This window comes from Harpegnathos saltator, unplaced genomic scaffold (genome assembly GCF_003227715.2).
Source record: "Harpegnathos saltator strain DR-91 unplaced genomic scaffold, Hsal_v8.6 scaffold53, whole genome shotgun sequence".
Classification (NCBI taxonomy): Eukaryota; Metazoa; Arthropoda; class Insecta; order Hymenoptera; family Formicidae; genus Harpegnathos; species Harpegnathos saltator.
Window position 1 is genome coordinate 660,431 of NW_020230349.1, and position 27,963 is coordinate 688,393.

The following is a 27,963-nucleotide window of genomic DNA, read 5'->3' on the forward strand; positions in this document are numbered from 1 at the left end:
CGACCCCATTACCCCCATACTCTACTCGAACTCGTTATGTCTAATTGTAATATAATGCGACATGATATAATCAATTTTTAATTTAGTCACATCGATGCAACAATGTGTTAAACTGTCCAACTATGACAGATGAAGAGAATAATCGACAGTTGTGATATATATATCAGGACACGATGTGAACAATCTCTCAGAGAGATTGAAAAAATTTTAACAGAGTTCTTCATTCTCAGTCGCATCCCGCCAAGAAATGACCACAAGAGTCTCTCAACTTTGTATTGGAATACTTGTGCGTGCGACGAACAAGCGACGTGCATCTTTTCTTACTGCACATTCGATACAACACGATACTTTCGCGACGAAGAAAACAAAACAGCTCTAAAATTCAGTAATCTACAATATCCCAAGGCGGGAGAAAATATCACGAGATGGATAATCAGCTGCAAACGCACGACGTGTATCAAAGTGTTAACAAAGTTACTCTCACGAGGTAAATTTGTCTTCGTCTTCGTCGTCATCGTTATCGTCGCTCGCTCGCTTCTTTTTTGCGACGTTTACAAACACACGCTTCCCGTGCGAACAACCGAGTGAACAAAGCCCAAGTCATCGAAGTCACCCGAAGACCGCGTGCGCGCACGCACGCGTATGTCCAATGCCGAGACAACGCTTCGGACTCGGACGAGTTGCTGAGAGGAGACTGCGCGAATTGCAAGGGAAATAACGCGGGAAACTCGTTTAGCAACGTTGCGAGGGTATCTACATTGGGTGGTACATTCTTAGACAGTCACTCTCCAGGTATACGGGAAATAAAAGCCGAACAAGAAATTGGAAGATTCGACAACTCCTAGGGTGTCCTAGAACCATCGCCGATAAAAGAGCGAAATGTGACAGTTGGCGTCGGTTTACGGGCACAGCACAACGCCAGTCGCACAATGTCGGTTCCTTGCGGCGAGTCGAGTAAACCCCGTGGCAGCGCTAGGCTCGCACACGGCCTCGTGTGCGCGCGCGCATATGCGAGGAGAGAAGAGAAGCGAGAGAGAGAGAGAGAGAGAGAGAGGGAATGAGACGCGCGGGCTTACCGCCGCGCGGCTGTAAGCCCGCGCAGCGCGCTAAACAGGTCCGGCTACCACGTGCCTCGCGCCATGACATTGGCTCTTTGCAACAGCGGCAGCGTCCCACGTCGTAGCGAGAACGCGTAGATTGACGCGGCTGCCCGGTCCCTCGGCATGTGTACCGGCATAATCGCATCTCGTCTCTCTCGAATATATCATGTCGCGACGAGAAATATATCTCGAACCGAGAAAGAGAGCGAGAGCGAGAGCGAGAGCGAGAGCGAGAGAGAGAGAGAGAGAGGGAGAAAAGACGGGCAAGGGGAGGGGGAGGGAGGGAGGAGGAAGGGGAGGGAGAGAGAGAGAGAGAGAGAGAAATGCTTACGCTCCGCTCTCGCTGATCGCTGATAGAAAATGATGGTTCGCCGTTGTAACCTACGAATTATACAGAGGCGGCCACGACTCCGACTCCGACATCGTCCGAGTCGTGTATGGTTGTCGGTTGTGCGCGGTTGTTTACCGTAAAGAAACTGTCAAATGTGACAAATTGCCGTGAATGGCTCTCGTGTGCGCAGGGGACCGCGCGCGAGAGAGAGAGAGAGAGAGAGAGAGAGAGAGAGAAAGAAAGAGAGAGACAGAGAGAGAGAGAGAGAGAGAGAGACAGAGAGAGAGAGAGAGAGAGAGAGAGAGACGATCGTCATAGCCGGCGTCGTGCACGCCGAGCAAATGAGTGAATCCGCGGAAAAAGAGGGAGATTACGCGCGCACGTGCTGCGTTTCGACGGCATGAGAATTGTCGCGTCTCGGTGAGGAGACGTTGCGCGTCCATGCGGCGTGCGCGCGCGCGTGCGGGTGAACGAAGAAGCAAACTCTCTCTCCCGCGCGCGTCGTCTTGCCTCGCGACGCCGCGGTACGTTTGCTAAAAGGGAATAAACGACGGTACTCACCGTGGTCTGTGCCAAGTATTCCCCGCGTCGCGTTGTCGATGCAGCGCTGGTCGTTGCTTACGACGTTGCTGGTTCCCGTGCCTTCTCTGATGTGCGCGATCCTTGCTTATGACAGATAAACAGCGCGAAGTCCTTCGCTGTACCGTGTGCCGTAACTTAGATTGACAGTCGCCAGCAGCGGTGTCAGGTAGGTGCGCACTTGGATTGCGCATCGACAAACTGCCTTCGTCGTAAGCGTCACCGTAGCGTCATCTATTATCGTATGCTCGTAGGACGAGCGCGCGCGACAGACGAGGAGTGTGTCGATAATTTCAGCGTGAAATCTGTGAAATTCAGTCACTTCACTAGCTGTGTGTGTATGTGTGTGTGTGTGTGTGTGTGTGTTGTTCGTTCGGTATTATTTCGGTGAATATCCCAATTGATCCCACCTCTGTCCTTTGTAATCTCACTTACACCGACAATCATGAGGAAGAACATGAATACTCGTATCACCGGGACGAACGTCATCCTGGTGCCGTATCAGGAGAAGCATGTCGCAAAGTATGTAACGTTAGATTATTTGCCAATAGGACCAAAACAGTAATTGTCATCTCTCGCGCTCACTTGTGTCTATAAAATTACGCATCGTACATTACAGCAGGAAAATTTAAACCTAACCAGTCGGTCAATCGCTGAATCATGTTTTGACCAACGAGTACTCCAATTACTAATTTTACTAACATGTCCCACACATATATTTAAATTATCGTATGTGGTGGTTGCAGTCACGCACACATACGTTGTATGCCGCGATAGTACAATATGCTCATCTTTGTTTTTTACAACAGAACTCGTAAGCGTTGTTCAGTTTCTGTGATGTTTTGTTACTTTTGACAAGTATAACATATGTACACAGTTCCGAAGGAATTACGATGTAACAATGGCAATATCGTATTCAGGTATCACGAGTGGATGAAATGTCCGACACTGCGGTATCTGACAGGCTCAGAACCTCTCACTTTGGAGGAGGAGTTTGAAATGCAAAGACGCTGGCTCGAGGACCAAGACAGTAATAATTATTCGTTAATTTCGTACCGTCGCAGCCGTACGAAGTAGCTTAGCTTCGTGTTGCTTCACATTACAGAATGCACTTTTATTATCCTGGATAAACGTCTCTTTCACTCCACTGGAAGCGAAGTAGGTATGTTGATGACACGATACATATTTCTATGATGTACATTTTCCCCACAAATGATTCACTTGATGATTCGCTTCAGATGCTATGATAGGAGACACAAATTTGTTCTTTAATAATCCAGAAGAGCCACACGTCGCTGAAGTAGAAATTATGATAGCAGACACCGCTAGACAAGGCAGAAAGCGAGGATGGGAGTCTGTTATTCTCATGATGCGATATGGTAATTTATCCCTAAGAGTCTATTCTTTATATCAAGCGCAATATTCTCTTCTCTTTCTTTTCTTCCATTCATTTGTGTTTATACTGGGAGACAGGTATTGAAACACTGGGCATCAGCGAGTTTCGTGCAAAGATCAAACTAGACAATGTATTGAGCATAAAGATGTTTGAGAAACTGGGTTTTCACGAGGTAGAAAGAAGCAAAGTTTTCCAAGAAGCAACTCTCGAGAAGAGGGTGTCTACCGACTGGAAGGATCGGTTGTCTCTTGAATTGCGGTCCATTGCGCCTGATTCGGATTAATTAGTCGTCAGAATTTTACATCAAATCATTAATTTTTATATTCGCACTTTTATATACGTATAAACTTATATAATTATGACAATATAAAATGTGTAAAAAACTTGCGAGTGAATTTGCATTCTTCTCCCTAGTGCACATTACAGTTGTGTGATGTGCTGGTAGCACCGATTATCGAGGTAATGCCGTGTGTTGATTAACACAATTGACGTAGTTGAGTCGTGATTGAATGTTATCCAGATTAAAGCGTTTAGACTAGATGAGATGGCTAGGTATCACGAGCAGCATCTGCGTCAGTATTAACGTGTCACCCTTCAACGTGAGATCATCTATTCGGCTTTTTCGGTCGGTCGCGGTCGGTAGCACAATTTTATCCGTCAATTCGTCAAGTCGAAAGCGTAAAAGTGATAATCGATCGGACATCGGTCGAGCAAAGTAAAAAATAAAATATGCTGTCGACGAAAAGTTTTAAAGTAGTCGACGCGATGCGGAAGAGGCCATTACTGTTTAACTCGATGGTGTATGGGTTTTTCTACACGAGCGCCGAGTTTATCCGACAGAGTTTCACTAAGGTGTCAAACGTGAAATTCTTTTCAGATTCAGATGGATCCTTGTTGAAACGATGTAATCTCCCTCTCTCTCTCTCTCTCTCTCTCATTTGTCAATTTCCTCGATTGAAATTCAATTCGAAAAGTACAGTAACAGCCGCGAGCCACTCGAGTTTAACTTTTTGGCCATACGGAATAAATTAATTCATTCGATTGAGAGATTGAGAGTGTACAATTTAGAGTGTACTTTTCACCGTTATGGGAACAAATTTACTTTAGTGCGATTGAAACGATCACCCACACAGTACAGTTTTGAACTTTTCCAATGCTTTCATTCAAATGCTCATTCTCGCGACATTCCGAGTGACGGCGGTATTTGCGGCGGTGTGGCTTTGAACGAATTCCTCCTTGTTTGCAACGAGACCTCATTTTGAGAAACTTAGAGTACAGTTGCAGCAATTGAATAAATCTCTCGAGTAAACAACTATGTAATTTTAACCAAACCACAGCCAACGACGCAAATGGTCGTCAAAGAGTCTGAAACTCTGGTCGACACCAAGGGGCCGATATTGATGCGGATACAGAAAATTTGCAAGATTTTGGACCTTGTAGACGAGAAGAAAGATACTGCGACGCGATCGACAAGAGATTACAATTGGCCACAGTTGAAGAGATACGCCGTTTACGGTTGCTTCTTAGCAGGGCCTGTGCTACACGGATGGTATTTCCCCCCGATTATGTTTATTAGATCGACATAAAATGCGCCTCATTTAATTCCGCGATAAATTTATATGAATTAACGCCGGTTGCTGTTAACCGGCAGGTACAAGTGGCTCGACACATATTACAGCGGTAAATCCACGAGAATCGTCTTGAAGAAGCTCTTTGCGGATCAGTTTATCTTTACACCGCCGTTACTCGTCCTGTTCTTCACCAGTTTGTATCCTTTCGCTTGTTTTTTGCCTTTGCATGCGTTTGAGCCGACAATTGTACGCGACGCAACACAATTTCTTTTCCACACGATCTTACAGGTATGAGTCTGATGGAAGCTAAATCGGACATTTTTCGAGAATGCCAAATAAAGTTTCCACACACCTTTCAGGTATGTTTCGAGATGCGATGATTATTATCATCTCGTAGAGTGAGGCATTTAAAACATCTTCGGGTGTTACATCTTCGGGTGACCACAGTTTTAATTGCCTCACACAATACAACAGTATAATATACTATCGTACATATACTATATCGTTCTGATTTTAGACCTCCTGTGGATTTTGGCTGCCGGTGCAACTCGTGAATTTTCTGCTAGTCCCCGCATCTTTGCGAGTGACTTATGTCGGCGTTGCCGGCTTCTGCTGGGTCAATATCTTGTGTTATTTAAAGAATGCGCCAGTCGTCGAACACATCGAAGATAAGGGTGAACAATAAAGTTTCACATTACGAATATATATATATATATATATATACACACATGTGTGTATATATATATATATATATATATATATATATATATATATACACACATATATATGTGTGTGTGTATACGTGAAGAAATTACGGCAAATCCGAATAGCGTTGAATATAATTACGTATGTATAGTAAATTTGTTACGTTTTGTATACTTTCGTATCATATGATACCTGAACAAGTTTTAAAAAGATTCGTTAGTGGATAAGACATCTCACGATTGTACTTTCTTCTCAATAGGATCATCACGTTGTATGTTTCGCTCTGTCGATATGAAACACACTTCACAATCAACTATCAAAACAATGTAATTTAATCCATGAACGTGGCAGATGTGTAAAAATAGTTTGATTTTTGTGTTTCCGACGCATTACGGTGGACTGTACTTTTTCTTTCGCTTATAATTCAGCTTTGTCCATAGACACTGAGCGAGATATACTCATGTGTTGCACACATTATTCGACATCATCTCTTTCTTCTGAGAAAATAATAGAGAAGTGATAGGCCCTCAAAATTTATTGTTTATGTACAGTGTGTCGCTATCACTTTTGCGTTCTTACATCGATCGTGGAAGTTTCAATGAATCAACTGAGGCTAAGAAAAAGAGAGAAGGGGGGGGGAGAGAGAGAGAGAGAGAAAAAATGAAAAAGAATAGAAGAACAAAATACTGCAAATTATCATTGACAGATAATCTTTGAAAAGTTATCTATTCTAAACCAGCCTAGCTAGTTCGATAGATCGTTTCGTCGATAGATTAAATTAATTTTCTGGAATAGAGTTTCCTCGGTCGGCGCTCCGAACATTACATTGTCAGAGACAATGCTCTATCGCGCTGTCAACGTTATTTCTAAGTAAAAATCCCTTATATAATATTGTTACAATACTGCCTAAAGACACGATTTAGACAGTAAAGTGACACACACAAGCATCTTCGTAACGCAAAATCATGTCATTGAGGAGCGCGGGTGTGCTTGCAGTTTCCACTTTTGTTTTTTCATCCGCATCAACAATCTTCGAGCAGTCTTATGCGTTATTCTACGTAAGCTACATTACCGTGCGCAGGTATGTGAGCAAATATATGACTCAACGGCAATAGTACTTGGGTGAGTAAATAATAGCCCTAGGTATAGCCGTGAGCATCACGCACGTGTGTGCTGAGTCATATATTTTTCTCTCTATATATGTACATATATACATACATACATACACACACACACACACACACACACACACACACACGCACACACACACACACACACATATATATATACACATATATAATCATCGACAATATACGATTCGATCGTACGATATTACCGGTGAACGAGAATTAAGAAAGACGTCTAAGAGGAATCCAGCCCTATCTCGTAGACGAAAATATATTCATCGAGCCACTGGCTGTGCGTTTTCTTACGAGTCTCGCCGCTACTGTAAAATAGAAACCAACGTGTTTCGTTCGTTCTCACAAATCCCAGCTAGGCGCTTTATACACGCGCTACAACTTCGCTTACCGCTCGCATCCTGTGGCGTTAGTGGCTTATCAATTACTTTTTGGATCACATTGATCCACTGCGACCTGTCGTCGTCGCTTTGCGCAGAGAGCAAATAGGTCCTATCGGGTGTCTCGAGAGTGAACGAGAATCCTTGGTCCCTCGCGCCTGGCGGTACGCCCGTTTTCACCGCGAAACCCTCGGAACCGTGTCCTAAGAAAATTTCACCCTTTGGATGCGCGTCCTGCATACAAGAGAATAGTCAGTCAGTTCCGTACGTATAAAGAAGAAACGTCTTATTATAGAGCTTATGAAGCGTTTAGTTTAGGATTCCGTTCATTTTGTGCGAAAAGTAAGATTCGAAATAGGTGCCTAGGTAAACTTTTGAGAAATGTATCTAAAACATTCCAGAAACACACTCCACCTATCCTCCTTTTTATTCCCCGAGATATCTTTTAGTTCACGTCTGTGCTGTTTGGATATGTACAAACCATGGGATCATCGTGATACATAAGTTTTCTGCCATCCAATGTGAACCATCTCTTCTTATAAGCATCTGTATGCCTAGGGCCTGTTTTCCACAGGAAACCCTCGCGTGGAAAGTCCCTCGTTAGCTGTGACAACAATTCGTTCTCATTCGCGCCTGGATACGCCACTTGCAGACGGTGCAACTTTGCGCATCTGATCGCGAGATACCAATTTGTGATCACTTCCGGATCTTCGTGGTACACATAGATATGTCTCGTGGTGCCGTCTTTCATGAAGGATAGCTGAAGACTGTTTTGATTACCAGTCTTGGTCGGTACAAATGCCACGTTTAACTCTGATATCCTCAAGATGGCTTTGGGTTCCTTGGGATAAATTGTGCGACAATATTATCGATATGTGTGTATATATATATATATATATATATGTATATAAAATTATATATATATATATATATATATCTCCTACTTATACGACACAGCTCAGAACAGAATTGTTTGGCGTTTCTCCTGCCAAGGTACCTTGTTCTCTTTAACGTGATACTTGAGGGTATCCTCCGCCTCGCTGAGCACGAATTTTCGCGGATGATAACGCGAGTCCTCCTTGCCGCGCTTCATCAGGAATCCTTCCATAAAACCTGACACATAGTGATTCTGTCTTTCGGGATGGCAAAATTCCTCCCTCTCATATTTTGCTCTTATCCACTGTTCGACCAAAACTCTAACGACAATCGAGAATTAATCGTTTGAATGTGCGAGAATATGATGCTATCATAATAGCTACCTGAGGTAGCTAGCTGATAAGGCTGATACGTGTGTATCGTCCTTCATGACTGATGGAACAGGGAAAACCACACAAATGTCTGATAACTTACTGCGGGGCATCTGGGCTTGGTCTACGATAGCACGAGGGTACGCGCTCTTCGTAGTGCAGTCTAGCCGCGGCGTTACCCACTTCCCTCATTCTATTCACCTGAGAGTCCTCCCACCTATCCAACTTCAAGTGCTTCACCTTCGAGATATGTGCTCCCATAGATCTGTGCACACCGGCGCATCTTTTGCAGACGAATATACCTATGTTGTAAGACGCCCATTCCGGATCTGAAACGTGACGTGGATATCGCGGCGGTCAGTCTGATCGTGGCGATTATCGTAGCCGCCGTGTGCGCGACGGAGAAAAAACTCAACAACGTTGGCTCAGTCGTCGGCGAAAACGAGGCGTTTGCTGTCACTTTGACAGACGACGTGCCTTTCGACGTGCAATTGCGGTCACGATAACGCGAAGCAACGTTGGACGTTTGCGTCCGCGGCGGGATCGGCCGACTGCGCGCTATACTTTGCGTTATACACATAATCGCAATACTTAATGTCGCGATAAAAACAAACATTCCGGATGACGTCGGAGTTGGACGTCACGCGGCGGTGTTGCTGAGAGGTTAAAATCGCGCGCGTCGCGGCGGCGTGTACGCCGTTCGCTCGTTCGCGACGGCTGGACGGCGAACGGAACCTTTTTCTTACGGAACGCACTCACTCTTGGCCCCACAATCCGCGCACACGTTATTCCCAGGCTTTTTCAGGAGTTCCGCCAACAACTTCTCGTTCGCGTCCGCCATCTTAAAACATTGACAAACGACGATGTTCATACACCGTGGACGACGTATGTATGTACGTACGCGGCGTTTCCCTTTTGACGGCGGCCGCCGCCGCCGCCGCCGCCGCCGTTGCCGCGTGCATGATGCGGTGACGTGAAGAATAATCTCGAGTCGCATCGTATCAGCCAATCGCTGCGGTCTTTTGGGTCGAATCGATTTTTACGTGTCGCTAATAAAAGCCAGCAACTCGCAAAAGTCCTTCGACTCTGCTCGTTTGCTCGTGTTACGAGCAAAGAATGAAAGTTTATGTGTATAATACGATTTGTCATTAGATATTTATTCAGTCACTTATTAACGCGCGTAAATTATTTCATGAAAGAAATGCAGTTTATAAAAGCAGAGAGAAGCCTGAGAGAGCGGCGAAAGTAACAAAGGTCATCATAATACGCCGCCTGCGGCGAGAATATGAACGTCAACTACGTCAACTCGATTGCGTCGGACAGCGGCGCATGGTTCGCGTCCGTGATACTTCGGTATATACGATATTCACCAAGTATTCACCGTCAGATTGTTAATCTGTTAATAACGGATTTTCATGAATGTCAGATATATTAGACACATTGTAGAGAGATTACCTCCGTGTACAAATTACAAATTAACGGATATGTCGCGACGGGCATTAGTTTGCAAGAAAATCAAGTTTGAAATTACACGAGCGCAATAATTCAACCCGTTGAATCAATTTTCGAGTCGTTCGGTGTGGCGCAACGGTTAGCGTTTGCGATTCGTATGTTATTGCCATTTCGGATTCGGTTTCGGATGTCTCGCTGCTTTGTTTATTTCTTTCTTTCAATCAAGTAATGATAAATGTTTCATTACGTAATTAATCTTCATACTTTTAATAAATATATTTTATTAGTGACATTATTAATTATTCTATTATTAATCAATTTTTTCTTTTTTTTCGCAGCCAGTTTTAAATGCCCTTTTATTTTATATCCAATGTTTTTAACGTAGTTTTACGCTGTAATACTTTTGAGATGAGAAACTTTGGTGGGAAACTTGTTGAGACCAGAAGTTTCGACCTGCTTTAATTTTTGTGTTCGGTTCCTCGCTCGAATTCTCGACCCTAACTCTCGAACTCTCGAAGCCTAACAATAAATCCTAGGCCGAAAGACCGCGGTATTGCAGGTACCTGCTTTTATAAGAAAGAGTGGGGGCTTCGGTCTCTTATTCAGTTTCACGTCTCTTGTCCAGCAGTGTTCCTGTGAGAGTGAAATGAAAGAAGCGTTACTGTGAAAGAAACTACATTATGGAATTTGACGAGAGATTTAAGGGTAAAGTTACTAACGCGCTAAAACATTGTGAAGCTTTAGTGCAAAATGTAAATCTTCTAACAGATACACCTCCAGGCTTCCAGATTCCCTCTTCTTCCTTCGCGTGGGAAAATGGGAAAGAAATTTTACAACGAAATAGTTGATTGAACGCTGGGAGAAAGAAAAATAATTGAGGATCGTCAATTATTATTATTTCTGACGAGATTGATCAATCGTAAGAATATCAATCGTAAGAGGTAAGGTTTTTATTTACGTCAATATTATTTATTTGATTTTTCAGTGAATAAAATAAATAAAAGCAAACTGTTACTTTGTTTGCGTTGCACCGGACGATGACGATGATTATGTCGCAGAAGAATTTACCTGCACCAAACCTTCTCGATTGTATACTCTTTTGTGGCATACAAAGAAAGTCGCTGTAGCAGCAGCAGCATAACATCTAAAATGGAATTTTAAGAATATGCAGACGCATGGAGCGGCTCGTTTGAACAAAAAAGAAAACGGATGAAAAGAAGATGTAAAGTGTGGAGGAACGCACCTTGATAGATGGAAGACCATCAATCACGAGACATATGATGCTGATTTATGTATATTGTAGAATTGTATATATAGAATAGAAGCTAGGAAGCGAGGATGCAACAGGTAAAGTATCAAAATTTTTGTAAACGATGAAAATAAAGAAAAGAAGAATATAGCGTAACGAATATAGTCTAACGGAAAAACATCTGAAACAATCAGTTCTACTTATTTTTAGATATTGATGAGGACATTATAACAGTGGGCAACAAAGTGCAAGTTTCTCTTTCTTGTCCGAAAACTTTAGTTTCGGCTATGGTGGACGGAAAGATTGAAGAAAAAGACACAAGATCAAGTGAGAAGAAATGACGAAATATATAAGCTCCAGAGCTCTCTATTCGCTAGAATAGAGGAAGCATTAGCAGCTACAAAAACATTTCGAGTGCAAACGAAAACACTCACTTGTAATTGCGACCATGATTTTGTAATTGATATACGTAGATCAAATTGGTTGTCAATCGACGTATAATAGATTGTTCGCCGATCAGCAAAGATCAAAAACTGTGATGATAAAACATTTGAAGTAAAAATTTAAGTAATATTATTCGTTTTTACACGGCAGTTTACAGTACGCGCCGACTGCATCGGAAAAGATTCTTCTATTTATCTTCTTGTGTGTGCGAGAACCGTCTGGAAAATTGCGCTCCAAAATCGCACCAAAAGAAAGTAGTTGAGTTGAGAAGCAACAAATTTAAGTGAAAACATTGTTGTTACATTGTTGTACAAAATGTGCCAAATTTAGGGAAAGGAATCATTACGAATCATTTTTGAAAATTGTTCTGTTTCTCTGTGTAGAAAAAATAATTTTTTACTAGTTTAAAGTTTTAGTCCTTGATTCGTGAAGAGGGCAAAGAGATTTTTGTTAAAAATTGCTCCCGCGTTGTTGAAGAATCAGAGATAAATTGCTCCGAGGGAAGATGCGATCAAAGTACACTCTTTAATTTTGCATCAATTAATATAAAATGAATGATTTTCCGCAAAATTGACGAAGGGAAGGGAAATATCTTTTCGAATGTAAACGATTTCCGGTGTTTTCCGGTGTTGCTTCTAAAAACACCATGTAACGCCTGTAACGCTAAACGCTTGCTTTTATAAAATGCGCTTAGTATGTATTTTAGAATTTTATGTTTTTCTTGTTTTTATGATAAATATCTGAAATTCAATTAATTCAGTTCAATTAATAAAGAGGATTTTGTAGTGTAATATAGGTAATGATTTGCGTAAAATAAGATATAAATATCCTCCATTAATACTCATCTCGTTTTATTTTCCCATTATAGAACTTAAGTAGAAATTAAAAATGGAATAATTAGTAATATCTCACTATATACTCATACGTAGGATTTATCCGTTAGGCTTCGGTTTGAATTGAAGAACTCAACGAGAAGAATTGAAAGCACAAAGTTTCCATCGAAATATTAGTAAGACAATGCAAGACAATGGGACTAACAACATGGGATACGAAACAAACTGTTATTTTGTTATTTTGATAAAAAAAAAGAAAAAAAAATACAAATTACTGAGACTCGAATTGGCAGCGCGCACAACGCGTCACAAACGTTAACCGCTGCGTCATGCGTCCTGGGCACCCCGTTGGGCGTCCCCAAAAGTTGATTCAACGGTCCGTGTATATTATGTGGCGCGTATAACTTTAAAGCAAATTTCCTCGGAAATTAATAGCCATTGCGACATGCACCTTCGTGCACACGGGCAAGCCCCTCCGCAATGTATGTAACGTTCACTAAAAATTCGTTCGTCAACATATCGATCGTTCGATGGTCTTCTCGTCAGATACGCTGCGGTCACGTTAGTGGTACACCTTTCTCGGTCTTGTTCTCGGTCGGTGCAGTTCCGTCAGCCTAAACTGCTTCGTAAACGATCTCTCGTAAACGAAGGCCCATTCATTCATTCCTCTAGGGTCTCTATTCTATACGTACGAGTTATCGAGGTATCGAGACATACGTCTCGCTCGGAAATCTATTTTGTAACAGGTTGCGGCATCTCCTCGTAAACGATATTTTTGGCAGATATTGGTAATGCGACTATAAAATAATCTGACGATATACTTGTAATATAACAGGAAATAATGTCCCGAGTATATACCGTAGAAAAACGACTTCGCGTTGCATTCACGTGGAATCCACAAAACCATATGGATTTCACAACAAGTTCCTGTTTTCTCGGGGGTAGTGAGCTTGTAGGCGTCGGATGCGAATATGGGAACATTCTCCGAGTATCGTAGCTTCTTCGTAGCTTTCTTTTCGGATATTATTAATGGAATATACGCAATGTACGTGTGTTGCGATACGCTCGGGATCCGGCATCTGCGTTGTATGGGTTGAGGTTAAAATTAAATTTAACGACGCGTACCTCTCTCTGGGGTACGCCCTGATGACGAACGCGATGCAAGATTTTTTATCATCTCCTTCGACGGAACGGAGTGGGGAGGATTCGATTGCTGAAATAGTTGCGACCGGCTGCAACGGCGGCGGCGGCGGCGGCGGCGGCGGCAGTCGCTGCTGAGTCCAATCGGCGAGTGTGTGTGTGTGCACGCGTGGCACGTGACATATCATACTGAATTACAGAGTAATTGAAGGCGATTCGAGGAGAGAAGCAAAGCGGCGGCAGTCAGCGCTAGTCATTGTGTCAGTCGTGTTGTCCGTGGTTGCTCGTGGTTTAAGCGTCGTCTCCCCGCCGGCGGAGTGCTGCTCCGTTTTTCTTCTTCGCGCCCGCGTCGCCTGGTACCGCCGTCTTCGCTTGTTCAACTTCCATCTGCGTTTGCCTCTTTTCTTCGCGCGCGCGCGCGCGCGCGCGCGCGTGTACATCCATTCCAGAGTTAATCGCGGGACTGAACATCCCCGCGCGAAAATCGCGCGAAAATGCGACGCGATTATAGTATATGCGAGCGAATTAACATCGCCAGAATCATACTATGCAAATGCACCGACATATGATCTCTCTTTTCTTTTTGCTGCTCTTTTCATTTTGACGTTGCACCGTGCACCCTTTTCTCCACCTCCTCTCTTCCGTCTCTTCTCCTCTGCCCATTCTTCACTGACCGTTCCGTCTCGATTTCATTAGATTTCATTTTGTTAATACGCTCACTTTTGTCTCACTGTGGACACTGTGGAAAATGCAAGAACACTTGCAAGAACTGCTTGCTCACGGCATGGCAACGGCAACTCAAAGAATACGAAGAGAGATTCGCTATTCGTTGAACGCAGAGCGCATCTTGAGATTTTACACGTGTAAATGGGGATATCTTTCTTTCGAAAAAGATGTATCGTATATCGTCGACTTTTATAACCGCATAAAACGGATTATATGCATTTAGTATACACGGCGTGTCCTGGCGCGTATATGCGTTCTTTAAATATTTACATAGAGCGCGGAGAATGCAACGTGGTATTTCTTTCGTGTATTTTTTCAACGGTACGTTCACACTTGCGCGCACCGGTGGTATCCGTTCACAGATATATATTTACTTGAGAAACAATTTACAGTCGGGAAAACGATGAGACTTAGGGGATGTTACCGTTCTTCGAAACGCGCGCTTGTCTCGCGCGCGTTTGGTCAAAAGAAATTATCTCTCGCGCATTAAAGATTATTAATTTCATCATATATTACATCGGCTCTGCCATGCTTACTAATCCATTGATTGCGCAACTAGACTAAACTAAAATGAGACAATCGAGTTGCTCTAATGATAAAGACGGTAAAGAAAGGCATATATTTCTTTCATTTATATCTCCTTGTTTCTCCTTGTTCTACAATCGGCTGTCACAATCAATTTTTCAGTTGCAATTAATTACGTACGTTGCTTAATGAGATGCAACGGTATCACGAGAAACACGGCATTCTAACCAAACTTGTCGATCGATCGTCATTCGTTTCTCGCTTCACTCCGTGAAGCCGGTCATTAGATTGAAATAAAGAAAAAAAAAAAAAAGAGAAAAGAAAAAATGCTGCATTCGTTTTTTCACGCGTCCGCTTCGCGACCAAAGTTCACGAGATCCGTTAACGAGGCACGAGAGTTTTTCATTAGCGAAGATCCTACATAGAAATCTATGCGCGAAGCGCAATTATCCAATCTACTTCTACTTTTGCGCAGATTGGAATCTGTCGCGTCGAAAATATGTCGTTCGTCCGTTCGCTGTATAAATACTTGACGGAGGGCCATGGTGGTGAATTGGACGAGAAGACCGGCATGAGCGAGAAACAAAAGAAATTGGTGCAGAACACATGGGCCATTGTTCGCAAAGACGACGTGTCGTCCGGACTCGCCATTATGAACGCGTGAGTCGATCCAATATCTCTCTATTAATCTCGCTTATTCGCGCAATACGCGATGCAATAAGACACGTAGGATCCCGGTGACGACAAATCGAAGACGACAGCGAAGGTGACAGCGAAGCCGTCATCGCTGCCGCAAGAGCGTGCTTGATTTCACTGCAATTTATAGTTACTTTCGGCGCCGACCGCCGTCTTTATTTTGCTGTTCTGCCAGAAACAACATTAGCGACGCATGCATATAAAGATTATTATCGCAATTAATAACATTAAAGAGTACAATTAATTCCCTGCGATAAGACGACTCTTCTCTGGCTATAATCTGGTTGCAACATACAATTTTAGGTAACTCACAAACACAAGACACTCTGCTGTTGTCTTAGTGTAAATCTGACTGGTGCAAATTACGCGCGAAACTCTCTTTGCACTCTTTGACTTTGTACTTTGGCGATTTTCATCGGCGAAAATCGCAAGGTGAAACTCATTCTAATCATTCTGAATAACTCTCTAATAATATAACTCTATCATTAACGCGCGCTATATAATTTTCGCGAGAGAGACAAGCCATTTTCTTCTTTTATTACGTACGTAGGAGAGAGAGAGAGAGAGAGAGAGAGAGAGAGAGAGAGAGAGAGAGAGAGAGCGCCTGCTTCTCAAGGCTCTTCCGCCTGATTCATTCTGACCGACTGATTATTTATCTAACGAACCGTCGATACACAATCATTTATACATTTATACGTACAAGCCGCGTCGTCGAGAACCCGCGTCACGTTTGCGGCCGCTCATCGGCAAACGCGCTCGCGTTTCTTCCCGCGAAAACCATTCGCGCTTACATTTGCGATGCGCGCCGCGTCGCAAAAGTCACGGCAGGATGCGCGCGTTATGAAAATTTCAACGCTGGCTTTGTCAACACTTACTCAGCGACGTGATTAGCGTCGTCGCGTCATTACGCCATCTCGCCAAAGCCGTGTTGTTAACTAAACTTACATATCCGGGATATGTAAGTTTGAAAACAATTAATATCGCCCACTGCGCTGCGGGCGAAATTTTAAACTCGGTAAATCGGAGTAAAGCACTCGTAAGTAAAGCGTCTTTCTTTTATCTAACTCGTTTCCCCGAGTGGATATCGCGAGGTCATCATCGGTCATCAACGATAACGCGCGATAACGCGTTACGCGCGGTATTGATCAAATTCATTCTAATCGACTGAAATGTTCAATGGTATCGCTTGAGAATCCACTGCATATATGATGGCTTCAGTGCAGAAAAAAAGTTCACTCTTGCGATTCCACGTGTATGGCGATATCTTTATTATCTCTTCGACAGATGGTTCGCTTTTAGCGGACACTTTTGCGAAATTGCAATTCTTTGTATTTGCATAAAGTCATTTACAGGAGGGGAGAGCACGCCTCAGTGCTTTCGCACTCGATATCTCGCGCTGATATCTCGGCAGTATAGGATAGAAGACACACAATTTTCTCTTCTCTATTTCCTTTCCTTCTTTCTTTCTTTCTTTCTGCCGTAAATCCATCTAACAAACTATTCGATAAAATATCACGCACCTTAGTACAAATATGATTTGAAACAGATATTATTTGAATTTCTTTACAGCTTTTTCACGCGATACCCGGAATACCAAGACCAATTCAAATCGTTTAAGGGCATACCCTTCGAAGAACTATCGAAAAATAAAAAGTTTCAGGCACATTGTGTCAGTGTTATCGCAGGCTTGAGCAACGTTATCGATCATATCCACAATCCAGAGCTGATGGAGGCGAGTCTGATCAATCTTGCCGAGAGGCACAAGAATCGCGGTCAAACTCGAGAGCATTTTCAAGTAACTAAATTCTTCTTATCGTATATCTTTCTTATCACGGCCGTTATCGCGTCGAACGCTACACAATTCAGTCAACAATGACAATGACAGAGTTGGTATTATATAAATTAAATAATATCAACATGCGTAATATCTAGAATAAACATAATCATCTGTTATAATAATATAAATTCATACTGATATGCACTGTGCAAAGCACATATCGCTGGTATTGTCATGTGTAACGCATGTGCAAAGAGCTATATGTTTAAAATAAGGACCGTACCTTTTATACTTTTATACGTGCGACGATTTGACATGTCGTACACGGCGTGACGCTTCACCGGCTCTTGTTATCCGTCTAGGTAGCGGCAGACCAAAGTCCATCAATTCTTTGTTCAAAAGCTTTGTTAAGGCTTAACGCTCTCGAAAAGGTTGGACGGTTCTCTCTCACCGTCTCGCACTCCCATCATTCCGATTGGAAATATACGAAAGAATTGGACGGAAGATTGGTAAAAGCTCTTCCTTCTATCTCTCGCTGTTTAGACGGACGCTGTTGAGAAGGCACTTATTTTAAGGCAACGGGTCAATATATACGTGCATATACAGTACATACACCGATCCACCACGTCGTGAATAAGAACTATAAATTATCTTTCCAGAACTTGAGGTATGTACTGGAGGATCTAATCCCGTCCGTTTTCGGGAAACAATACACGCAGGAGGTGCAGGAGGCATGGAAAAAGATGTTCGACTACTTGTTCCTGATTCTCTGCCAGGTTTATAACGTTTAAGATCGCGCACGGCTGTATCGATGCAATTTTGGAGTCGCGATAGGAAGTAGACACGACGCGCGCGCGCGCGCGCGCGTCACGGACTTTTCCGAGATTTTTGAGTCTTTGGCCTCGAAAATGCTACGTAGCTAAATGTTTCCCGTAGCGTAAGCTTTAACTTTGTAAGCTCTAACTTTTCACGAGAGAATAACACATTTGTTACGTTTTCTCCAAATTATACCGACACTTACTTACTTACTTACTTGTAACGACGAACTACAGACGAAACTAGTTCTCATATATTATTTCTTTTTTAACAATCTTCGTATATATCGTCTCAAAGGCGTCTAACACTCGCACCTTGCTACGTGATCGTGTCTTTTTGACTGCAGAGTGCGAAGCACCCTGTCGCTGAATTATGAAGAATTAGTAATACACCGTGGTAAAAATACGCCGGCGTATACAGAAAAAGGAAGAAACATAGAGATTCCAAGTAATTTATCGTCTGTCATTTCAACATTTTTTCGAACAGTTCAGGTAAGAAACCTGCCTTCCTCCCCTTAACCTCGCCTCTTTTCCTCTTAATGGAGAAATTCCTGTTTCTTTTCTTTCTACAGTCATTTATCTCGTTCTTTCTAGTTTCTAGTTTCTTCACGGTTTCATTTTCACAATTTACATAATTTTCTCTTCATCTCTGTTTTGTCAATCACTTACGTGTCATTCCAAAGGACCATAAATTATACAGTGCCTCAGCACTCAATGTTCAGCACAAAAGTATGAAAGAACGAAACTACATTGAGCAACTAGATTGAGCCAAAAGCCCTTTTTCTCACAGCATACGTTTGTCGGCGTATTTTCACTCGGTAAAAATGCTCTGTTAATTATCAATCAGCATTTGTTCAGTGTCGATTCAAAGCAGAGATGTTCACCTTGTTCTTTCGCTATTTCCCCCCCCCCCCTCCCCCTAAGCGAGTAAGCGGCGCTTAGGGGAGAGAGTGTGAAGTTAATCGAGGGTGTGTGTTTGATGTTTTGTTACTACATTTATTATTTACACCCGTACTCGCGCGCGCATCCGCTCGAACGCCCTCGCTTAACCTAGCCAAAAATCGGTGCCAATCGGTCAGTCGGTGATATTTGTGTCGTCTATTTCGGTTCGGGTTAATTGTTAATTTATATAGTTAATTCTATATTATTCCATAATATCTGCGCCGAAACAACAACGACGCTCGGGGGAGTGACACTTCGAAGATCTTCGAGACGAAGCTAGAGAGATGAATAATACCAACGCGTCCGGCCCTTTTATCTTATCAGGCGAGTCGAGTGACAGAAGGGACCTTTGGCCAAACAATAATGTCAAATCGATAAAATTTATATCGCCACGATTGTTTTACGTTCGGCAGAAAAAGCATTATTGCTGCAGGCGCTTCGCGCCTGTGCTGTCGGCGGTTCTGCAAATCATTCTGCAAATGTCGTATGATTTTCTGCCAAGCCGAACTCCACGCGATTTACACTTTTCCAACTTTGTGTTTCTAACCTTGTAAGCGATCCAGCGTATTGAAAGAAATATGCTGGAACAAATGGCGACTGCTTGGCAAACATATTAAATAATCGTTGGTAGTCGTTTCATCAACAAAAAATCTTACAACACAGTTGCAAAGCCACTGGCGCAGCATAGCTGCGCGAAGCGCTTATATCCTGCTGAAACGTAAACGATACGACGTTTCAGGACGCCAAACGATCTCCTTGCCGTTATACGTTATCGGAGGAATCGCAGTTGCGATTGTGCTACTGACCTGTTGCTGCACGCTGTTTGTCAGGAATAAATGCGCAAGACTCCTTGGCAAACTCACAGGCAGGAAAAAGCAGGAGTTAGTATGAGACGAGAGCATTTTCCGAGTCGAAGAGTCTTATTCTTCTAACTTTGCGACCTCGCAAAGAAACATCCATTGATCCTTTGTGCGTGAGGGTTTTTAAGGTTGGTGGGGGATATCGAGGTATCACACTATACACAGGTATATTGTCTTGTGATGACAGAAATTATTCACCGTCGTTTCGTTTCCACGAGCGACTACAATAGAAGCGACTATAAAAAAAAAGTGTGTATATATATATATATATATATATATATACAGATAATTGAATGTTACATAATTTTTAGCATCAAGGTACGACAATAACCCACAACATAGTGTCATACATTATGAGATTCTCCATTAATTCTTCAAATATCGACTGTGTGCGATCCGTGACTTGTTTATGTTTATTTTATTAATTTTTCTCGTCTTTTTCATATGCGTGAGGCTGAACTGAACTGTGCAACAAACACGTTGATTATCGCGTTGATTTCATTTGATTGCACAAAATCTTAACTGACAACTGACTTATTGAAGATACAGTAAAATAAATGTAATCGCAGACACTTGCACATTTTTTATCTTGTTTTACCCCCCCCCCCTCTCTCTCTCTCTCGATTGCACGAGCACATGCGCCTGATTTTTTCAATGCATCTGATTATACAATTACATACGTGATGCAGTGAGACATCGACACGATAGTTCACGCAGCAGTCGTTTTCGGTGTCCGTCATGGCATTACGTGTTAATAATCGCGTGAACGAGAAACATCTCTTGCGACTCACTGTTTTCGCTTGTGTCTGTTAATTAGTTTAGATCTTAGATCTCTTCGTACTCGCAGACTGCTCGATCATACCTGCAAAAATACATACGTTTAGAAAGTATTACTCAGACGTCGAACAAGGCCGGAGCAAAAGAGCCGGCATGAGAGAGTCACGTAAAAGGAAAAAAAGAGAAAGGGATCTTGCGTCGCGAAACTTCACGCACACCGACACCGGCACGGAAGCCGGGGAACCGATTGTTCTGCCGCCGTTGCAACCGGAAAAACCGGAACGTCAGGAGGACGAATCGCCGATCGCGTGCTACAAGTGTTACAGAAAGAAGCAGAGACGAAAGAGACGAAAGAGGCAGACACGACGATAACGTAAAGAAAAAGGAGAAAAAGGAGAAAAAGGAGTAAACGAGGCATCATCTTAATGAGGCATTTTCGCATGTATTGGGTTGGGGAAGGAAAGTAATGTCATATTTTTAGCTCAAAATTGGAGCAAGTTTATTTAGATTTGAAAACAGCTTCAAGCAATAATGTAACGGCCGTTGTTTTCCATAATCTTTTGCCATCTTTCGGGCAGCTGCGTAATTTAACTTTTCAATGAAGAATTGTCGAAGGTGATTTCTACGATTCCTTAAAGAAGTAAACGCTTTACCATTAAGAAAGTTCTGCAAGGATCGAAACAGGTAGTAATCCGAAGGAGCGAAGGATGCTCGGTGAATATGTTGGGTCAAGTCAAAAGCGTAGCCAAAAGAGTATGGCGGCCTGGTGGAATAAAATACCCTTTTTATTGATCAATTCCAGACGTTTCTCTGCAATGGCTTCTTTCCGTCTGTCCAGCTGGATACAGTACTTGTCCGAATTAAGCCGCACATTATTTAAAAGGAGTTGTACGTAATGCACGACATCTTTCTAGTCCCACCAGATACACTGCGCTGACCTTTTTCTCTTTTTTTTTTCTTTTTTTCTTAAAGCCTTTAAAGCCTTTAAAGCGGTCAACGGCTTTTCTAAACGCTTTCCTCAAGACCGTTTGTGAACCGCGTATATCGTATATAAACGAACTCATCGTCCGTCACGATTCGTTTCGCAAATGGGTCGTTTTTGTTGCGTTTAAGTAACGCAAATTGCAAATAGAAATGCAGTCGATTAGATATTTTTTTCAGACAAATTATGCGGCATCAAGACGACATCAAGACGAGAGATTCCCATTCACGTATCCCAACTTGTGCGAATGCTCGTTGACAGTAGTATGTGATAAATTGAGTATCTCTACTATTTCCCGCGTCGTATATCGCTGATTATTCTCGATTAAAGTCTTGATTTGGTCGTCATCGGTAACAGCCAGAGAGTCGACTAGAGCGCTTCTCATCTTCGAGTCATGTCGTATCACCAACACGAAATTTCATAAACGCAATTTCATGGGCACGTACGTTCTGTTACTTGCATCCTCTCCGTGCACAGCACGTATTCTCTATCTCTTTCTCTTTCTCTTTCTCTTTCTCTTTCTCTTTCTCTTTCTCTTTCTCTTTCTCTTTCTCTTTCTCTTTCTCTTTCTCTTTCTCTTTCTCTTTCTCGTTCTCTTTCTCTTTCTCTTTCTCTTTCACTTTCTCTTTCTTTTTCTTTTTCTCTCTTGTGTCGCATTTTTCTCTTTACGGAAGTAAAACAGCATCAAACGATATGAAAATACAATTTGTTTTGCTCCACTTTTCTCTCGATCTCAAGTAATCTCAAGTTTCCACATACGCTATTTTGTACGCTAAATAACGCTAAAAGTGTCAGTTATCCAGAATAGCATGCATTTACGCCGCCTAGAAGAATTGAAAGATTGAAATTTCTTTCCAGTAAAATTCATGTTTTCTTTCCGGAAAAAGAAAGATCATATATATATATATATATATATATATATATATAATCACATGTCCACACGGGGAAAGAATAATGTCGAATGAAAAAAGGAGGAAATAATTTTGTTGAGAATAAACGTTGACATGTGCTGCTATAAACTGATTTATTTCGTTTGTATTATAGCAGCATTTTTTCGTTGTTGTATGATTAGCTATATATTTGTGAGAAAATTCATGTGTGTACGATCTTTTCTTTTTTTCCGAGTTGTCATGGCCATTTGATAAACAGTCAGAGCACAAGCAAAGAAAATCCGTTCCACATTCGTGCGAAATACGTTGAAATAAAAAGATATTTTTTATAAAATAGCCCTTGCAATGCAGTTAATTTGTAATATTTCTTTGAAATTTTGTTTTCGCTCGAATAATCGAGGAATAACTCCAACTATCAAAAAAGAGCCGAAGAAAAAACCCCGAAGCAAGAGAGGAATCACAACGAATGAAAAGAAAGTTGCGATACGCGCGACAATAAAAAAAGGCGAGCTCTTCTGTTTTCATTCATTCGATTTGTTTATCGATGCGACGTTTGCAAGCCTCTGTAACCTCCTGTCCCGAGACAAAAATGTAATTTCAAATGGTCGATTTTGTTGCGTATCTTTTAATTTGCCAGGCGATTGGGTACGTGGGAGTTCGCGGCACGATCGACGTGAATCTGAGTGAGCTGGAATATCTCGCGGCGCGTTTGGATCCATTCGAGTGTCGGCGTTTAATCGCTGCGCTTCATTATACAACTTACGACCTGCCCCAGAACTTGGCCGCAGCCGGTAAAACGCTATCCTGTCAAACGATTCCCGTCCCGTAATTATCAAGTGTTAATTACCGATACTGAACGGATACTGAACGGAACGTACGTCACGCGAAAACTGCGAATGATCTTTAAACGCGCGACCGGAAAGGCATATCGGCCTATATTTTATATGTATACGTGTGTCGTGCACAAGGTTTTTACGTATCTTTCCCCGATTGTGAAAGGTAGAAAGTTCAACGGGTAAAGTTCAATGGATTGTAATTTCGGAAAAGAACAAAAATAATGAAGTGTGATTTGAGAAATATTTCATAACTTGAAGCCTCTAGTCTTCAAATATATTTTCAAACATGGGATTTCATATATATTATATTTTGCACGGTGTTGCACAAACAAACATTGGGATCCGCTAGAGATATGTGTCAAATTGTTTGACACAAAGCACGTTTCCAAGCACGTGGTACGATTGTAGATATAGAAGTATAAACTCAAATATAAAGGATATTTATACTATTTTTTGAAAGGGCTGTCATCCTCTTTCGTAATTCCGCGTTGCATCTAACGATATGATTCCTTTTGACAGAATTATAACGTGGAAATATAATTCAGACTTGTGTGTTGTACTATGTGCTTGATTTGGCATATTGAGTATAGTGGCGACTCACAGCGGAGAGACTTTAGAGTGAGTATATCTTAAAACAGTAAGCCAGTTCGCTGGATCTGATCAAAACTTCTTTCTTGAAATTTGCGAGGCAAGTGTGTGGTTCGAATCTTGGCTGAAACAAGGTTCGAGTCTCGGTTGTTATTTTTATTAGTTGCAAAGTTTCCGCTACGAGCCGCCATTCTCGTACTCAGCCGAACACGTAGTAGTACGTCTCGACGCAGTCGAGTCACGCATACATCTCTGTTCTATGTATGTTTCACGACTAAACCGTATAAAATTGACAGATTTTTATATTTTCAAGTGATAAATGACAAGTCAAACGCCGTTTTATCTTCAAGTTCTACTAAAATGATCTATGATCTATGAAAAACCTTCTCACCTTTTTGAATTATGCGACTCATCGATAAACTGAGACCTACTTTATCGATGGAACTATCGATTAACTATTTGCAATTACATTAAATAAGTGAGAAGGAAGGATTAATTTATTAGATTATAAAAGAATAGACAAAATTCAACGGGCACACAACGTAACTTTGGCTAACAACTGATGATAACGAATTTGGTCGAGAATATTTTAAAGTTTAAAGTGTCTGTCTGCTGTGATAAATTGTCGCTTCAATCATCGCTGACTGAGCTAATTACGTCAATTAGACTGAGCTGAGTCACATTGATACTTAATATTTAACCATGCGAAGCATCTAACGCTCGCATCTAATTTTCGCGGGGGAAAGAGCGCAAGGTGAACGAAGAAATTCCATGTCTTCGTCATTTATTGCACTGGAACGAGCATCCCGCGGAGGGCAGAGGTAAAACGCACGCGGCGATCGTGCATCGTCTTCGGCAATTGCGACGGGACGATCTTGCCGATTGGCTCGGTAAAACTGCTTTCAAGCAGCTGGGAAAGGATTTGAGCGATGCTATCGTGCCGTCTCCCGAAATGCCATCCGTCGACGAAGAAACGGCAAGCACCACCGCGTGAGCATATATATACAGTCTCGCATACAGTAGTCTATAAAGTAATTATACTTGTGTGACTGCGTCTGTCACACAAGTATGAGTTTTGTCTGTCAACTTTGGAATAGGCTTGGGAAACACATCCCCATAACTTTTTGTCGAAAGTTGCATTACTTACAACTCGGCTCGATATGTTACCGATATTTTCACGTCAAAATTTCACGTTAGTAAAAAAAGACATTAATTATATATACGTAAAACACATTTCTCATTTTGTCACTCACGCAGGTTTCTCGCAACGGTCAAACCTGCCGCCTGGTCCCGAGAAGAAGAGGACGACCCTTGGCTGCCGATTGACACGATCCTTCTGGCCTCCGTACTCGGACTATTAGGCGCTCTATTTATTTTAATCGCGACTGTTATCATCCACATGATTAAAGATAGACGTAAAAAATAAATGTCTCGAGTTTTACTTGTTTTCCTTTCATTCATCGAGAGAGAGAGAGAGAGAGAGAGAGAGAGAGAGAGAGAGAGAGAGAGAGAGAGAGAGAGAGACAGAGAGAGAGAGAGAGACAGAGAGACAGAGAGAGATTTCACGATATAAAGGATTCGGTCTGATTAGGAACATCCATCTTAGGAACTAGCTGGAAGTAAGAATTTATCAATGGCATTTGCAAAATTACTTTTATATATTTTCTCTTTTGTAAAATTCTTAAAACACAACGCGTAATATGTACATATTAAGGCATAAAGTTATGTCGGGTGATTTTTCACACGACAACGCCATTCCCAAATAAATATCAATTATGATAATTCGGGCAAATACTTCCTTTTCTCCGTTCGGAGAAAGAGAGGAACAAAGTACTTCAAGTTAAATCTCCGATTACCTCTAGCTGACGGAATTATGGAAATGGCCTGTGTCTGTAAGCGAAGAATCGTGGTGTCGAGAACCGATAACAATACGTTTTATACATACTAATAGTAATTATGGTAATAATAATATAATAAAATACAATTAAAAAAATTAATATGACAATAATAATAATAACAATGATAATGATAATAACAATGGTATTGGGATAATAATATTAGCAATAGATAAGATGATAATGTTAAGAAAAGGAGCGATAGTAAATTGTAGCTGCATTTCTTCGCTGTGAACAGCGACGACGAACAACAACGGTAGCGACGGTAGTGACGGTTATCGCATGACTTAACGATACTACTCGACTCGACTCGAGCGATATCTCGTATTCGTTGTTTTATCATTGTGGTCCCGATTAACGATGAAAAAATTTCTCGTCTCTGGTAAGAGGTCTCGACTTGAGACCCTCATATTGGCATTCGATTAGTATATATTTCGGGCATGTCGTATATTTCGTTATTACAAAATAATAACAATGTCAAGTCACGTCTGCGATTGATAGTGTGCACGTTCGGCTTGCACGGACACAACACGACACAAAAGTTCCGCATAATAATTGTTACAACAAGCATTAGAAAACTTTGCATTGCGGCATGCAAAGTGCCGTAAAATTTAGTAGTAGTAGTATAATTCGGATATATTAGTGAATTACTTATTTATTGTTTAGCAAAATTCACTACTACTAAAAGGAAGGAGAAAAGATGCTGTGCGTCTTAATTCATAGTTTGTGAGTGAAACAGAGCATTCTTTTATATTTTGGCATTCTTTCTCTCGTATAACGCAAAGCACGACATAACGAAGCATGTATTTATAGCAAACAAGATGTGAGAATCGAAAGAGCGAAGGAAATACGCGCGGGACGAAACGACATCCGCATTCTTTTTTATCATTAATTAAATAAATAACACGACCCCTGGGAATGTTATATTTTATCACAAACTATACAAACTATACGTGCATCATTAGGAAAAAAGGAAAAGAAATATAGCGCTTATTATGTATGTAACTTTTCATGGCAAGGATAATCGCGAATCTGCCTCCGAGGAATGTATAAATTAATATAAATATGTGTTCGACTTTGCATAAATGGGATAAGGGGCTAGTAACTATATCGGGGTCGATAATATGTAATAAAGTATTTATATGTATAAAGACGAACGATATTTATATAAATATATAAAAGTTTTCAGACGTGTTCACATGCAAAATTTCTATCTGTTGCAACGAGATGCGATTTGTGATGCGAGATGTACGCGTGATTTACGATCGATTATGGCAGTACAGATTACAGATACACTGTGACTATGTCGGAGAGATGTTGTATATATATCACATTCTTTTGTGGTAAGTTGACTTTTACAGTCTTAAATTATATATATTAAACGTCGCGAATGAAAGTTCAGATTTTGCCTGTGTTGGCCACATAGCTTGGCAGAATATATTATTATGTGTATTTATGTGTGTACGAGGTAATTCACTTGTATGTGTCGCTGAATGTGTCGGATTAATTTTATCGTCGAATACTCGGACTATTCTTTCTCGTCTTTTAGTCTCGTCTTTTTCTCGAGATTTCATCTTGTCTTTTCTCACAAACAAATTCATAAAGTAAAGTGTTATCGATTTAATAAAGCAACAATAATAATAATAATAATAATAATAATAATAATAATAATAATAATTCAATATTAATGCAGAATAACAGTAATAATAATATAATAATGACATTATTATTATTATCATGGAAATAATGATAGTTATAACAATAGGAATAGCAATAGCAGTAGCGGTACTAGCGGTAATAGTAGTTGTAGTAATAATAGTAATAGTAACGGTATTAGCAGTAGTGTTAGTGTTAGTGCTGACAGTAGTGTTGGTATGTAGTGTGATGGCGATGGTGAGGGGCGATGGTGATGATAGTCGTATAATAGTAGAAGTGTAGTATAGTAGAATAGTTAGCAGTAGTTGGTAATAGTGGTGATGGTATTGCTGGTGGTGATGGTGGTGGTGTTGATGGTAGTAACGGTATGATGGTTGCAATAGTTGCAACAATAGCAGCAGGAATAATAATTATCGCGGTAGCACTAGTAGC

General features: G+C 41.5%; 6 protein-coding genes and 2 long non-coding RNA genes across 12 annotated transcripts in view; 6 read left to right on the forward strand and 2 right to left on the reverse strand.

Moving 5' to 3' along the window:
• Window positions 1-2,215, reverse strand: part of LOC105191133 (iroquois-class homeodomain protein IRX-3) — a 33,807-nt gene extending 31,592 nt beyond the window's left edge. The window contains exon 1 of the mRNA XM_011154319.3: window positions 1,993-2,215. The gene's annotated coding sequence lies outside the window, so the exon portion shown is untranslated. The remainder of the gene's footprint in view (window positions 1-1,992) is intronic.
• Window positions 2,216-2,332: 117 nt separating this feature from the next.
• LOC105191135 (N-acetyltransferase 9-like protein) lies at window positions 2,333-5,691 on the forward strand. Its single transcript, XM_011154320.3, has 9 exons — window positions 2,333-2,532; window positions 2,931-3,040; window positions 3,116-3,172; window positions 3,249-3,389; window positions 3,484-3,578; window positions 4,744-4,955; window positions 5,058-5,170; window positions 5,266-5,336; window positions 5,495-5,691. The coding sequence occupies exons 1-9, from the start codon at window positions 2,456-2,458 to the stop codon at window positions 5,660-5,662; spliced, it is 1,044 nt and encodes a 347-aa protein (XP_011152622.2). The 5' UTR covers window positions 2,333-2,455; the 3' UTR covers window positions 5,663-5,691.
• A 46-nt stretch (window positions 5,692-5,737) lies between these two features.
• On the forward strand, window positions 5,738-6,071 carry LOC112589507 (uncharacterized). The gene is made up of 2 exons (XR_003113590.1): window positions 5,738-5,823; window positions 5,942-6,071. It is a non-coding gene; the product is annotated as an uncharacterized LOC112589507 (long non-coding RNA).
• A 158-nt stretch (window positions 6,072-6,229) lies between these two features.
• Window positions 6,230-9,410, reverse strand: LOC105191136 (arf-GAP with dual PH domain-containing protein 1). Of its 2 annotated transcripts, none has more exons than XM_025303059.1 (6): window positions 9,208-9,410; window positions 8,552-8,777; window positions 8,199-8,397; window positions 7,683-8,042; window positions 7,213-7,435; window positions 6,230-7,126 (listed from the first exon to the last, which is right to left on the reverse strand). In XM_025303059.1, exons 1-6 carry the CDS (start codon window positions 9,317-9,319, stop codon window positions 7,062-7,064), a joined length of 1,185 nt encoding a protein of 394 aa, XP_025158844.1. In that variant the 5' UTR covers window positions 9,320-9,410; the 3' UTR covers window positions 6,230-7,061. The 2 variants fall into 2 exon arrangements, with proteins under 2 accessions (XP_025158844.1, XP_011152625.1); XM_011154323.2 differs by having other exon boundaries at window positions 6,230-7,129.
• Window positions 9,411-10,263: 853 nt separating this feature from the next.
• Window positions 10,264-12,433, forward strand: LOC105191138 (uncharacterized). Of its 2 annotated transcripts, none has more exons than XR_002163112.2 (4): window positions 10,264-10,605; window positions 10,669-10,819; window positions 10,886-11,247; window positions 11,360-12,433. It is a non-coding gene; the product is annotated as an uncharacterized LOC105191138 (long non-coding RNA). The 2 variants fall into 2 exon arrangements; XR_850426.3 differs by having other exon boundaries at window positions 10,265-10,605; window positions 10,681-10,819.
• A 1,285-nt stretch (window positions 12,434-13,718) lies between these two features.
• On the forward strand, window positions 13,719-20,490 carry Glob1 (globin 1). Of its 3 annotated transcripts, none has more exons than XM_011154331.3 (4): window positions 13,719-13,767; window positions 15,293-15,477; window positions 17,083-17,308; window positions 17,950-20,490. In XM_011154331.3, the coding sequence occupies exons 2-4, from the start codon at window positions 15,317-15,319 to the stop codon at window positions 18,079-18,081; spliced, it is 519 nt and encodes a 172-aa protein (XP_011152633.1). In that variant the 5' UTR covers window positions 13,719-13,767; window positions 15,293-15,316; the 3' UTR covers window positions 18,082-20,490. The 3 variants fall into 3 exon arrangements, with proteins under 3 accessions (XP_011152633.1, XP_011152631.1, XP_011152632.1); XM_011154329.3 differs by having other exon boundaries at window positions 13,720-13,922; XM_011154330.3 differs by lacking the exon at window positions 13,719-13,767 and adding an exon at window positions 13,804-13,826.
• On the forward strand, window positions 19,669-22,172 carry LOC109504604 (uncharacterized; the record flags this gene model as incomplete). Its single annotated transcript, XM_019845065.2, has 2 exons — window positions 19,669-19,928; window positions 20,792-22,172. Coding segments are annotated over 2 exons (525 nt in total), but the record flags the coding sequence as incomplete, so codon positions are not given.
• Window positions 22,173-22,594: 422 nt separating this feature from the next.
• On the forward strand, window positions 22,595-27,813 carry LOC105191169 (uncharacterized). Its single transcript, XM_011154381.3, has 4 exons — window positions 22,595-23,347; window positions 24,727-24,970; window positions 25,238-25,395; window positions 27,641-27,813. Exons 1-4 carry the CDS (start codon window positions 23,158-23,160, stop codon window positions 27,811-27,813), a joined length of 765 nt encoding a protein of 254 aa, XP_011152683.1. The 5' UTR covers window positions 22,595-23,157.
• The last annotated feature ends 150 nt before the right edge of the window (window positions 27,814-27,963 follow it).